We start from the raw sequence: 13,134 nt of genomic DNA, 5'->3' as shown, positions 1-13,134 counted from the left end.
CTATTAAATATAAATATGCACACATAGGTACAGGTATTATGCCACGGGCTTTAAAGCAAGCCTGTCAGAATTCTGTTTCCGTATCAGTCAGCAGATGAATTCAGAAAAAGGGTGGTGTTTTTAGCTTTCGTGTTTATATTTTCCGTAATGTCTGCCTGACTCAGCAGGTGATGGGATGTGTGGAAGCAGGAAGGAGGGCTGCAGTTTCTTCTCTATCTGTAGGTTTATGAAATCGCTGCTAGCCGTGTGGAGTAATTGCTATGCCTTGCTCCCTTCTAGGCATGTATGCCAAGATAAAGGATTTAACTGCAGTCCTGGTTTCCACTCCCTTAATTTAGGGTAAGAATTGAATAATGCAGGATGACGTTTGTGCCAAGCTTTTGCAAATCTTGTGTGGTACTTGAGAAAGTATGTCTTCATGACCCAAGCATTAGCCTTGTGATTCCAGCAAGATTAAGAATTGCAGTTGCTGATGCTGGTAGTGCTAGCTTTACTTTTTCAGCTTCGGGAGAAATCTGCAGGGAAGATATGATGGTGTAGGAGGAGTTGTTAGCTGTTGTTGTGCTCTGTCTGTTCTGCATGGGAATTTTGGCAGCGGGCTGTGCCATGTATCAAGTCCTGCCTTGCTCATTACAGGACCATCCTTTTTGCTCATTCCTCCCTTTTCTCTTCTTTACAAAATCTATTTTCTGTACAGAACTTTTCTTTTAATGAATTTCGGGAAATGCTTTGAGACAAAAGCATGGCTTGCTGCTAGTTAAACTAACAGCGGGTTCAGATAGTTGGGTGGATGGTGTGCTTCACAAAACTAGAAATTTTTCACTTAAAAAAGAAAAAAATCTGGAAAAGCACCAAAGCATTCTTCTGTTGTGCCCTAGCAGTGCTGATTGTGGTTTATTTTTTTAATTCTGAAAAATTTTGACTTACTGGAAACATCTTTGGCAGTAAATCTTCCTTATTTGATTATACCGATCCAGTCTGCATTATCATCTCTAACTGCTATATATATTTCTTTTAAGCTAAACTTTTTGTAAAGGTAGTGGGAACCAGCTGTTGAGATCACATGTTTATCCTGATGCTCTCTAGAATGATATCAGTACTGCTTCTAGATTGAGAATTAATTGCTTTATAGGGTCATGACAGAAAGACTGAGAACTAAATGGATGGGGAAATTTGTTCTGCTTCTCACCCAAAAGATACACTTCTAGGGTAAGATTGTCCTGCTGATGAAGCTTCTTAGCACAAGCATAGTGATGCCCATGGCACTTTATGGGGAAATACTAGTCTCTACTCAGGAACCGTAGGAAGCAGCCACATACATGCAACTACTCAGCGTTGAAAGACTTAAAATACTGCGTCATGCCTGGCTTGGCAGTGCTGCTGCTTGGAGGAAAGGGCCACCGGCAGTGCCTGCAGTGGGAGGTGTCCTACAACGCCTTGCTGATCTGCTTGTACTGTAGCCTTGATCACAGGGTTTTGTAACAAAATCCAACATGATGAGTAATTGTGATTTTGCACTTTGTCTCGTTCCTCTGTTTTGTACCGCTTGTTTCTGAGAAGTTAGAGAAGAGAGTGAAACACATTGTTTTCAGGTATAAAGCTTGTTGTATTCTGCAAAACAGGATGTCTCCAGGCTCCCTCCAAGACCTGTTTTGTAGGGGAAAGTTAAATAAACTGGGTGCTCGGATGGTCCCTGATGAATGATGCAAGCACTTCTCTGCATGTGCTTTTCCAGTGGAACAGATCTTTTCTTCCAGCAGTGCTGGTGAAGCTGGTAGCTGGGGCCTGAATATAAATAATCTGACTATTCATACTCTGTGGGGGGACGACATCTGTGTAAGGGGGGGAGCAAATGTTCACAGGGGAGAATATTTTCATTGTTTTATGTGTAAAGCCGCTTTATTGTCTGTTAAGTGGCGTGGTTTTATTTGATATAGTTAATAAGCAGTTGGTTCCTAGGCTAGCCACACATCAAACCTAGTCTGTGTTCAGTGGTTAAATAGTGTTAGCCCAGAGAGGAAAAGTAATTTGATGTTCTCTTAGCATGTTGAATATGCTGTATTTATCTAATTGTGTATTCAGTTTAGGTTTCATTTCAGGCTGTAGTGGGCGTTTGAGTCATCACTCTCCGTAGTTTGATCCTATTTGCCAGATTTCAGGAAGTCTTGCATCCAACTTGAAGGAATGTATGTAAGCCCTGAATAGAAATGCTAGGAATAGGAAATTCAACCAAATCTTTCCTGGATAAACTGCTTTTAAAGTAATATTCCTAAAAAACCTTTGCTTCATTCCAGGAACAAAGAAGAAAATACAATAATGAGGAGGGATCATCTTAGCTTCCATTCTCTGGCTTGTAAACTGTTTTTTTGAAGGCTGTAATGCTTCTCCCTTAGTGTGTTTTGCAGCCTTGGCTTTAATATTAAAATTCACTGTTCTCTCTTCCACAGTATTTGATTCTGAAACTTGAAAGACCTGCCATAGTCCAGAGTATCACATTTGGCAAATACGAGAAAACGCATGTCTGCAACTTAAAGAAGTTTAAAGTCTTTGGTGGGATGAATGAGGAAAACATGACAGATCTCTTATCCAGGTAAGATGTGATTTCATCAGCTACGGTGATCTTAAAGGCTGGACCAAAATGCTCTTCCCCTTCGCTCCCAGGCAAACACATGGCTAACAGAGCTGTGGTTGTGATCCTGCAATTAGCGGCCCTTGTGTTTATGGTCAGGTCAGAGAGCAGCAATCCCAACAGTCGCTCCAGGAAGCCTTCCTTATTCTGCTCTGACCACAGAGGATTTGTGGAGAGCAAACTCCTGGGGATTTGGAAGAGCTGAGAGCAGGGTGCAGTGTTGCTGGATTGCGATTCCTTTCTTCTGTGTGCTTGAGGCACAAGGGAAATGATTTGCCCATGTGTGGGTAACTTAAAGTAGCTTTTAAAAGCCCAAGTAACCTGCCTATGTCAAGAACCTTGTTGCAGCTGTAAAGGTCTGAACTAGTCAGCTGCTCTGCCTTTCTTCAGATGGGTAAATAAATCAAATAAGCAAATACAAAACCCGTGTTTTCCTTTGTTAAGTTCAATTTGGTAGTTGTACTGATAAGGACTAAAGAAAGAGCCTTTTGGCTATTCAAGCTATCTAGAGCTTCCGAGTAGTTGCTAATGTAAATTTGCAAAGGCCTTTTAAGGAGTCTTCTGTTTCAGAAAGCGAAATGATATTTAAATATCTAGGAGTACAAGAGAAATGAGTAGCAAGAACTAGTCTATTTTTGGAGGCCTACAGAAGGAAGGTCTACCTCCGGGGAACGTATGGGTGTACCTCATCTGTAGTCAAGCAGAATAGCCATGGAGAAACACGGGAGGTTCACTGTTGCATGTATCCTTCAAGACCATATAGAAACTAGCCTCAGCCCTTCCCACCCTTTTGCTCTCTTTAGATAGACCAGTCTTGCAATTTGACTTTATTGCTACTAGAATTACAGGGGAAGAGGTCTTAGTAGCATAGTAATTTTTGATATCTAATGTCATTTCACTTGTACTGAAGTTTAATAAAAATTCTTATTCTGGGACCTGTACTTGCATCTTCAATAAAAATGGACTTAAGATTTTTGATAAATTATACTAAATATTTGATACTGTTATAAAGTAATGCCCATAAATGGATCATAAAGCACTTCGGCAGTGTGATAATTCTGAGCGCTGGTCCATCTCCCTCTTGAAAATGGAAGAGAGCGGTTCAGGCAGATCAGTTGCTGAAGTCCCAGGGTTACAGGCGCAGACGAGCAGCACTGATCCGATGTCAGTTCCCTCCTGAAACCACCAGCCAGTGCTGCCTCCCAGGGTGATACAAGATGGTGGATAGCAGTCCAGGCATTGGTCCAGCATGCGTACTTATGATTCATAGTAATATGAAACAAGCTTCGCATTTCAGGCATGACCTAGATTGCGTTTATTAGCTAGTCCTAAAATACAAGGTAAGATTTAGTAACCTTATTTATTTTTTCCCACAGTGGCTTAAAGAATGATTATAACAAAGAAACATTCACCTTGAAGCATAAAATTGATGAACAGATGTTCCCCTGTCGATTCATTAAGATAGGTAAATGCATTTTTTCAGCATTCTGAGTAGAAAATAATCTCTTATACTTGTGCCAGTCTTGGCACTTGTGACTTCATTGTACTCAGGCAAAGTATCCACAACAGCTATTCCATTTCATGATCTTTTAGGCTGGTTAGATTGGAACACAGTGAAGTCCTGTTACTAAGAAATAATAGCTTCATAAGTTAAATCTTGGGGAATGAAAGTGAAATACAGTAATTTTCAGAAATAGTTGTTGAGTCAACTAATTGCTGGAGAAGCTGCTTACTGTCCTACTATAAATTGCTATATAGAGCTTTAGAAAAAATCATTAAGCTAAATACTGGTAAAAGTTTCAGCATTGACAACCCTAGAGTTTGAAAAGGATTTTGAAGTCTTTTGTTCTCAAACATGCTTGCAACACATAGAGCAACAGCATAAGCCTTTCTTGTTCTCTTCCTGCTACTCTAATCGTTATGTCTGGAGCATCTGCCCTGTGAGGACAGGCTGAGAGAGTTGGGGGTGGTGTTCAGCCTGGGGAAGAGAAGGCTCCGGGGAGACCTTAGAGCGTCCTCACAGTACTTCAAGGGGGTACAGGAAAGGTGGGGAGGGACTTTTTACAAGGGCATGTAGGGATGGGATGCGGGGTAACTATTTTAAACTGAAAGAGGGTAGATTTAGTGAGACACTGGCACAGGTTGCCCAGAGAAGCTGTGGCTGCCCCCTCCTTGGAAGGGTTCAAGGCCAGGTTGGACGGGGCTTTGGGCAACCTGGGCTAGTGAAAGGTGTCCCTGCCTGTGGCAGGGGGATGGACTAGATGATCTTTAAGGTCCCTTCCAACCCAAATCGTTCTGTGATTCTGTGATCTCTGGCTAAAGTTGACATCCAGGGGCAAAGAAGAGTTACGCCCGTTGATGTCTAGTCTTGTTTCTCTGGTGAAGCTTGCTAAAGGGGATGCTAACGAAGGTTGATTATTGTGACTTGTGATGGGAGCAGGTGGGGATCTCTCTTCCTTGCTTCATGCAGGCCAGAGAAAACAAGTGTCTTACAGTGGCCATCAGTGTTACTGGTTGGATTTAAGCCAAGAATTTAGAGCCTTTCAGCTTTTCATAGCTCGGTAAATTTATCTTCCCCTTCCGACCTACTGAGATAGTGAAAGAATGACTGGTTTTAAACTAACTGGTTAAGGTTAAAAAAAGAGCAAGGAGGTAGTTGCAGAAAATTGAGATAAGAGCCTGTTGACTAATTTAGATGGATTTAGGAGTGTTTTGAAGTGTTGGGTAGTTCCTTTGCCCAGGCTTGGATGATAGTGGCTGCGTAGGGGCTCCCCTCAGAGCCCTTTGCTCTTGTGTCTACACAGCTTTCTGAATCTCCTCTCATGCTTGCCTGAGGAATTGAAAGCCTCAGGCTGGGAATCAAGTAATCATTTGTGTGCCATAAATGGTGGTGTTTCCCTTTCTTAGAGAAGTGGAGAAATTGGTTGTTCATTGGATTTGTTTTTGGCTACATCTTTTGAAAGCATCTGTAACACTTGGCTTCAGGAAGCCTCAAGAGGAGCTGAGGAATAGTTAAAGGTTGACTACTTCAGGAAAGCTAAATTGATTTTTTTTTTTTTTTTTTTTAAAAATTGTATTCTGAAGCTTCCTGCATTAGGCTTTTGGGAAATGTTATTTTTCAGTGGCTGAAAAACGGCGAGTAGTTGCTGGAGGGCTAAAGGGGTGAATGGAAAGATTACGAGCTACTTCTGGTCCAGCAAAATGTATTCTGATGTTATGAACTGTAACAGTAAGTTGAAACTTGTTAGGAAAGTGAAATGCTGGTTAATTTCTACCACCAGGATTTTTTCTTTGACATGACATGAGTAGTATTAATAGTTACATGGCTTGTTTTGTTGGGATGGGTTCCTCATGTAGCAGTAAGCATTCAGTGTTATATGTATTAATATTAGATTTATATTTAACTGTCACTTGCTCAGTAGTTACGGCTTGAGAGGAGTTTTCCTTTTTAGCTATATCTATAGTCTTTTGTTTCTTGAAGCTATCTTCTATGAAGGAATTCCTATGCAAGGACAGAAGCTAGAATGATCTTTCCACCAAAACCTATTAAATCCTCTAGTTGACGGCTAGCGTAATTTTGTTTATGAAGTTGGGAGAGTGGTGTTTTGCTGTAAAACAACTGCAAAACGATGTTACGAAATTCTGTTATTTTTCAGATTCACAGCTTGAATATGTTTTCAGTTTGTTAAAATTTCCAAGCTGCTAGCCAAAGTAACTCAAAATTTGAAATACCGTGCTGTGTTCCTTGTAACGCTGCCAGTAAACATGAGGCCAAAATCTGCCCTTTTGGACTCTTAGAGACTGACACCACAAAAGTTACTGCTATCGGTGAGGTCTGTGTATTTGGGGAAGGCGTTAGTTCGGCAGCGACTTGCATCAAGCATTTGCTTTATAATTCTGCAGATAAGCATACTGAGCTATACACCACTGTTAATGACACAGCAGTGACGTTTATATGGTGGGACAGGACAGGAGGAACGTGACACGGGTAGATCCATGAGAGGGGAAAATACTTCCTACAACTTCCATTGCTCACGTATTAGAGGAAGTTTCAGACTCGTAGAAAGCAGAAAAAATAACTTCTCCTTTTGTCAAGAAAAGACTTGCACTTCTTTTAGTTTAATTAGTTCAACTTCAGTTCCTTAGCACTGAAGTGCCCAGTTGTGCAGGCTTTTGACCTACTTGACAACTAATTTTTACATCTCATGTAGCACCTCATTAAAGAACTTGGAAGGGGGAAGAAGATATTTATCCGGACAAAATATCGAAGAATAATCTCTTTAATGTCTGTGAGCTTTGTTTCTGGCTCTGTTTTTGTGGTTACTCCGAACAGAGATTTTTCTTTGTATGTTGTCCTTGAAAGCAGAAGGTGTTGTAAAGACTGATTGCCATGAAAGAGTTTGAAGAAATGCCGGGTGTAATTCTCATGCCAGTTTGTTACTAGCATGGGAGTTACTAATAGGCTTCAAGATTTTTAAGCTGTGGTGTAATAGAAATGAGCAATACTTTCTTTATGGATGTTTCCTGCCTGTTTACAAATGTATGCCGTTTGTCTGTCTACTGCCTGAGGGACACGGAAATTAGCTTGAGAGAGGTATTTGCAATTATTATACTGTGTTTAATGCCCCTCCTGCTGTCCTCTGTAGCATACAGGGCTGCAGTCCTTGTCTAGGCATAGCTTCAGATTATTGAGAAATATCCTCTAAAATCATCCTTATTTGAGTAAAGAACTCTTTAAGTGACCTAAATACCTTCTGCTTCTGTTAAAGGGATATTGATTTTTTTATTATTATTTTTTCTCTCTTCTGGGCTCCTCTTGCTGTGGAGTGACAGTTCAACTGGTCTGAACAGTTATATGTGTTTCGGGATGTACATGCAGCGAAAAACCATGCTGAGCTGGCTTTATGGTAAAAACTGGAGGAGTACTGTAGCTTTAGGCTTCAGGTTGAACACCTTTAAACGTAGTGTATTTCCACCTCGAAGGTGTGTGTGTTGGGAAAAAAGCAACATAGCAAAGAGTAGACGGCATAAGGTATGGCCTCTGTGACTGTACTGCAGGATAGGGTGTACACTGATTTTTGGAGGGGGACATTTCTCAGCTCTTGCAGAGGCTCTAGTAGGTTTGTGTTTGCCTAGGCTGTGGTGTGAAACCTGAAGTGGGTGAAGGGGAGGACAAATAAAAACCAGCTATTGGGAGATCTGAAAAGAGAGAGTTGCACCCAGGATCCTAGACTGCTGCTACCACCAAACTTTGTGCAAAAATAAAAATGAGATTTTTTTGTGTCCCACTGATAAGTAATGCTTATCACTGTTGGCGTGACTGTTGCTACTTCCATGCTGCACTTAGCATCGCCTTGTTCCAGGTCTAAGTTAGATTGTGGCTGCTCTACAATGAGATTTGTCTGAAGAGCCAGGTGTGCCTTTGGAGGCTTCAAAAAGGAGAGAGCAGCAGAAAGAATGAGAGGCATCTCCTTCCTGTAGTCTGGGAGCCAGCGAAGAGGTTCAAAAATGGGGAGGTGATCCAGCAGAACACTTGGTCTTTGCCAAGGGAATAGAAATCATATTACAGTTTAAAGTCTTACTCTTTGTTTCTTTCATACTCCTGTGTGTTTAAAAAAATGAAATTCAGTTTTCTCTGCCTGTGCAGCACTGCATTCCCTATACAACTTAATGTCTGTGTTTTCCTTTAAGTAGATGATTGTACCATGAAAATCTTGATGTTTAAATCACCATTTCTGGTATTTTGTTTTCTTCATGTAAGCAAGACTGTTGAAAGTTCTGAGTTAACTTGGGGAGGAGAGAAGTGTTAGCAAGTTGATGGCTGTGCATTTTTTTTTGTGGTGATAGCTACCCAGGATTCTTACGCATGTCCTGATATGTCTTTCAGGCTGTAGTTGGCTACCAAGATAAGAGGGTGAATTGTTAAATTTTTTCCAGGAGAAGTTCGTGTAAGTTCTGAGAAGAACTGCTGAAAAGAAATAGAGGTGGACAGCCCTGTTGTTTTTTCAGGAATGAGGTGGGAAGGTGGTAATACTTAAGTTTGGTTTTTCACCCAGTAAGCTCGGTGTTATGAGATTGGCTTCAGGTTCACAATCAGGAAACTTATGGTCTTGGTCCATTTGAGGTAGTCTGTGGTTTGGTTCAGTGTTTTGGTGCAATAAGCCGATGGATAGGCTTTGATTCTTTATAGCTGAGCAAATACCAAATTTAACTTCTGTTTGGTCTTGGTCTGTGTGTTCAGGTCTGAAGACAGATCAAAGGTGTTACCCTTACATGTAGAATTTTGTTAGTCTGATGCCATAATAAGTGGGATATCTGGAATTACACTTATTTGTGTACTTGGATTTAAAAGTAGTAATGTTTTATGGTATTAAGGTACCATATTGGCAGAACTCATCTTGTGCAGAGGACAAAACTAAGCAAAAAAGTTTCTTGGGCAGAGCATATGCAGTGTGGATGGAAGACAGGTGACTCTTGTTTTTTCTGTCCAGTTCACTTCTCTCCTGTCTCCACAAACACGCACCTACTAGGAAGTGCTCTGAAAGCATCTTGCTTTGTATGCTGAACAATTAGGTAGAAAGAAACTGTTTGAACAGGATGATTTCAGAGCTGTAACATGTAACGTACCTACTTATGGATATTAAAATCAGTTAAGAATTGCATATTCAAAGTCTCTTTGGATCTTTTCTAAAAATCACTTTTCTTCATGACTGTTCCCAGAAGTTGTCATCAGTCTTTAGCAATAGGTTTGTAGAAACACCCTTTAAAATTTAGAAAATCATGTGTTTGAACATATGCTTTGTGCCCAAACACATTGCAGAAAAATAATAGATCTATCTTGTTTGAAGTATAAATGCTTAAGAACCTTTAGGAGCTCAGGAACAGCTTTGAGACAAATTTTGGTTTTTATTTCCTCAAGGAGTAGGTCAGAAAACCCTTAGTTCAACAAGTTAATCTCAGTGGTATTTCATAGTGGTTTGAAAGACAACAAACAATTTCTCTGTGGCAAAAATAGTTTCTGTGGCAGGGGGGGAAGTAGTGGACTCCATGCTGTTGCTGGTGACTACTCATTCATCTCTAATACTATCTTTTCCTGTTTATCACTTATGGTCAAATAAAAAGGAAACAAAAGTATTTGAAATGAAACCACTTGGTTTCACTGCAGTTTTAAGGAGTCAGAGTTCATGCAAAAGTTTTCTGGGAGTTGGAGTTGCTTCAAAAACCAGAACCAAGTCTTAACTGCAGGTTAATCAATAGATCAGTGCAAGACACAGAGTGGTAGAGAAGCCTTAGGTGAGAGGCTGCAGTGTGTTTCACGGGTCTTTTAGTATTTTAAGTCTGTTTGTTCCAACACACAGATAAAACAGTGTTAGCCAAAAAACTGCACAGATTTAAGTTTTTAAAATAAAAAAAAAGATACAGTTTTTAAATTGGAAACTGACAGTTTTCCCTCCCTCCCTCCTCCACAACTTGCAGACGTTACTAATTTTGTAAAATTTAAAATACCCAAGCTTCTTGTCTTCACCATTAGGGAAAATAATTGTTGCTGACAAATGTGGAAATAAATGTACTATGAGGAGCAAATACTGTCGCTAGTATGCTCGTGATTCCCATCCATGTCAAAGCTTGTTGCCTCTTTGAGCTGTTTTAAATGATAGTATTTTTATTCTTTTGTTGAAAGCAAGCTTCTGCTTTGTAATGATCTATCTGCTGTGTTAGTGTTGCTCGGCACAGTTTGCTTTAACGTGACAACTTTACTTTAATGTGCTTTAAATGACAACTTTAACGTGATGTATTTGGTAATTTTTCTAAGCTTACTTAAATGAACTAGAACTTATGTCAAATCAGAAATACGGAATTTTGTGTGACCTTTAAAAGCATTCTGTTGAAATAGTATTATGTATAGCCTGATGAGACTAATGCACTGGTCAGTTGATGTTTATGCATCCTTTTTCTCCTTTTCCTTTTTTCTCCAGTTCCACTCTTATCCTGGGGACCTAGCTTCAATTTTAGTATCTGGTATGTTGAACTTAATGGCATTGATGATCCAGATGTGGTCCAACCGTGCCTCAACTGGTACAGCAAGGTAGGCCTGCATTTTAGATGCCTGTTTGAAGACTTGCAGTCTCAGAATCTTGTGAAACTTCTCTTACTGGAATTACGTGACCTTTTCATTCCTTGAATATCAGCTATTAAGACAACAAACACGCATAGTTAAAACTCAAACCACATGGCTGACTTCCACTCTTAGTGAATCTTTTTGAATTGTATTGGCTTTTTCTCTTGGAAAAAAAAAAAAAAACCCACACCACAAAACACGCCAAAAAATCCCAAAACCACTGCCTCCAAAAACAACTCTAACCTGCTAAGGAGACATCACAAGAAAAACATAAAGGAAAGGAACACTGAGTCAAAGGGGACAATATTAGTAAAACAGTATTTGTATTGGAAGTGAAACGAATCTTGACAAAACCAGATTCTATTTCTCCCTCTTCTAGCCTTTTGATTAATCATTCTTTACCATACCAGTCCTTCTGTAGAGCTATATGTGAGCCTTTTGGGTTACATATGCAACTTTTATTACAAGGTATAAAAATGAGCTTGTTTTAAAGAGAATCCATGTTGGTGTCTTTCCTGTTGCAGCTCCTTACCCTTCTAATGTTTCCCTCTTACTGTCTTTTTGCTGAATACTCTGGAGCAGAGGGGAGCTGATGCCACTGGACTGTGAGATGAGATGATTTATGCTGTTGGTCATTGTGATAGACAGAAAGTTCAAAGGGTTCTAAACATTATTTGTATAAACTGTATTTGAGTACAACACATGCCTCTCCTGTGGGAGGGAAGTGCACATCGACAACCAGAATTCATTTTGTTGCTGCTTTTTATGCATAGATCTTCTGGAACAATTAATGAAATTCATATTGTGTTGCAGAGAAGACATCCTTCCCAGCTGAATAAGACTGAGTAGTGGAGCAGCGTATCTCTGCTTCCAGAAGGAAAAACTTAAAAGGGTATAAAGATTGTGCTTGGTAGTACTGAGACTCCCTCACCAGTTTATGGTGCTGCCAGTGTGGTAAAGAAACCTTGTGGCCATGCTATCTGGCTCCTATGCGTTTATACCAACATCACAAGCTTCTTCATGGAGGATTTAAAACCAGCACTAACAGTCACAGTGGAAGTTGCCTGTAGCTGCTTTATGATTAAAGTGTTACTGCAGTCTTTAGTCTGCTGACTGCTGATGTCCGGTTCTGAAAAGTCCAGTTGACGGAGGCTGCTGATATTTTTCTGTGCTTCTTTCTGTTGCCTCTGCACATGGTGATGTTTCTGGCATTTTTGACCACTTGCTGCAACCAGGAAGCTCTGATTTTTATTTTGTTTTGGTCAGGAGCCATCTGATGATGATGTCAGCATCTGTTTTGTTCCATCTTAGCCCATGGAATCGACAATTTTAATGGTCAGCATGTATGTAGTGACAGCTTCTTCAAGGGGTGCCAGCATTGTTCTTCTAAAGCTTAGAGCCCTAAAGCAGCAAGGCAGAGACTTAGTCATGATTGTTTGGGCTCTGCTAGGATCAGTTGCCAAGTTTTTGGTGATGAGCACATGTCTCGCTGACGTCCTCCTCTCTCACAGTCCTGAGAGGCCACTGTTGCTGGATCCACGTAGGAGGATATGTGTTGACCCATATTTGGGGAGAGGCAGAAAAGTTGACCTGTTTCTTCCAGTGCTTTGAGATGGTGTGAATTTTTTTCATGCATATTCTTGGAAGTCTCAAAGACTTTGAAATCTAATAATTCTTTATTGCCTGAGACATCAGATGGAATTGCCCATTGCACATTGTTGTGTGTGCTTCAGCCAACAAAACCTCCCGTTCCTGAAGGGAGCGGAGTTGAGGGTAACAGATAAGGACTCCAAGCAGCAAGCATGCTCCTCACTTCCCTCCCTACTGCTTTTTCCTTGCTGTCCAGCTCAACCTACTGCCTTCTGAAAGCCTTCCCATTTTGCTTTTACTGAAGAGTGGGCATACTTCAGCAACGAAGAAGTGGCAGTTTATCGATGGCTGTCGCTGTTGGTTTTGATAATGAGCGCTTCAATATTTTTAATTCTACTAGTGTATTTGACATTGTTAATAACAGTCTCATGCTCTTGTTATGTTTTTAACCATAGGAATTATTTATGGCTTCAGATCAAAGCGTATTATTTGGGTTGTGATCTCTTTAAACCTGTATGACAGCATTTAAAAAGGAGGCTTTTACATACTTTTTATACACCTTTTTGCATAAAAAAAAGTTCTTGCATTTAACTTCCAAAGTGCTACTATGGTGTCACTTAAATACCAACTTTTATATTGTGTTAAGTGGCCAACCTACGTTCAACAGTCCTTTCATGTTTTTATAAGCCAAGTCTATCAGTCATGAGAGACTCAATGGAAATACTCCAAGTCTGAATTTTGTCTGATGTCTAAACTAGGGGAGCTGAAAGTGCAGAAGCTGGTTATTACTGGTGCT

At 40.3% G+C, this 13,134-nt stretch overlaps 1 protein-coding gene across 3 annotated transcripts in view; it reads left to right on the top strand.

Annotated features, from left to right (window-relative positions):
* Window positions 1-13,134, top strand: part of MKLN1 (muskelin 1) — a 98,265-nt gene that overhangs the window by 19,755 nt on the left and 65,376 nt on the right. For 2 of the 3 annotated variants that reach the window (XM_074869687.1, XM_074869688.1), the window contains exons 3-5: window positions 2,448-2,590; window positions 4,006-4,094; window positions 10,606-10,715. In XM_074869687.1, coding sequence (XP_074725788.1) covers window positions 2,448-2,590; window positions 4,006-4,094; window positions 10,606-10,715 — 342 coding nt within the window. Of the gene's footprint in view, window positions 1-2,447; window positions 2,591-4,005; window positions 4,095-10,605; window positions 10,716-13,134 lie in introns of those variants that run through there. The other variant, XM_074869689.1, reaches the window with a different exon arrangement.

Source organism: Strix uralensis, chromosome 5 (genome assembly GCF_047716275.1).
Source record: "Strix uralensis isolate ZFMK-TIS-50842 chromosome 5, bStrUra1, whole genome shotgun sequence".
Lineage (NCBI taxonomy): Eukaryota > Metazoa > Chordata > Aves > Strigiformes > Strigidae > Strix > Strix uralensis.
Note: the sequence above shows the minus strand (reverse complement) of the source record. Positions and strands in the feature narration are given on the sequence as shown.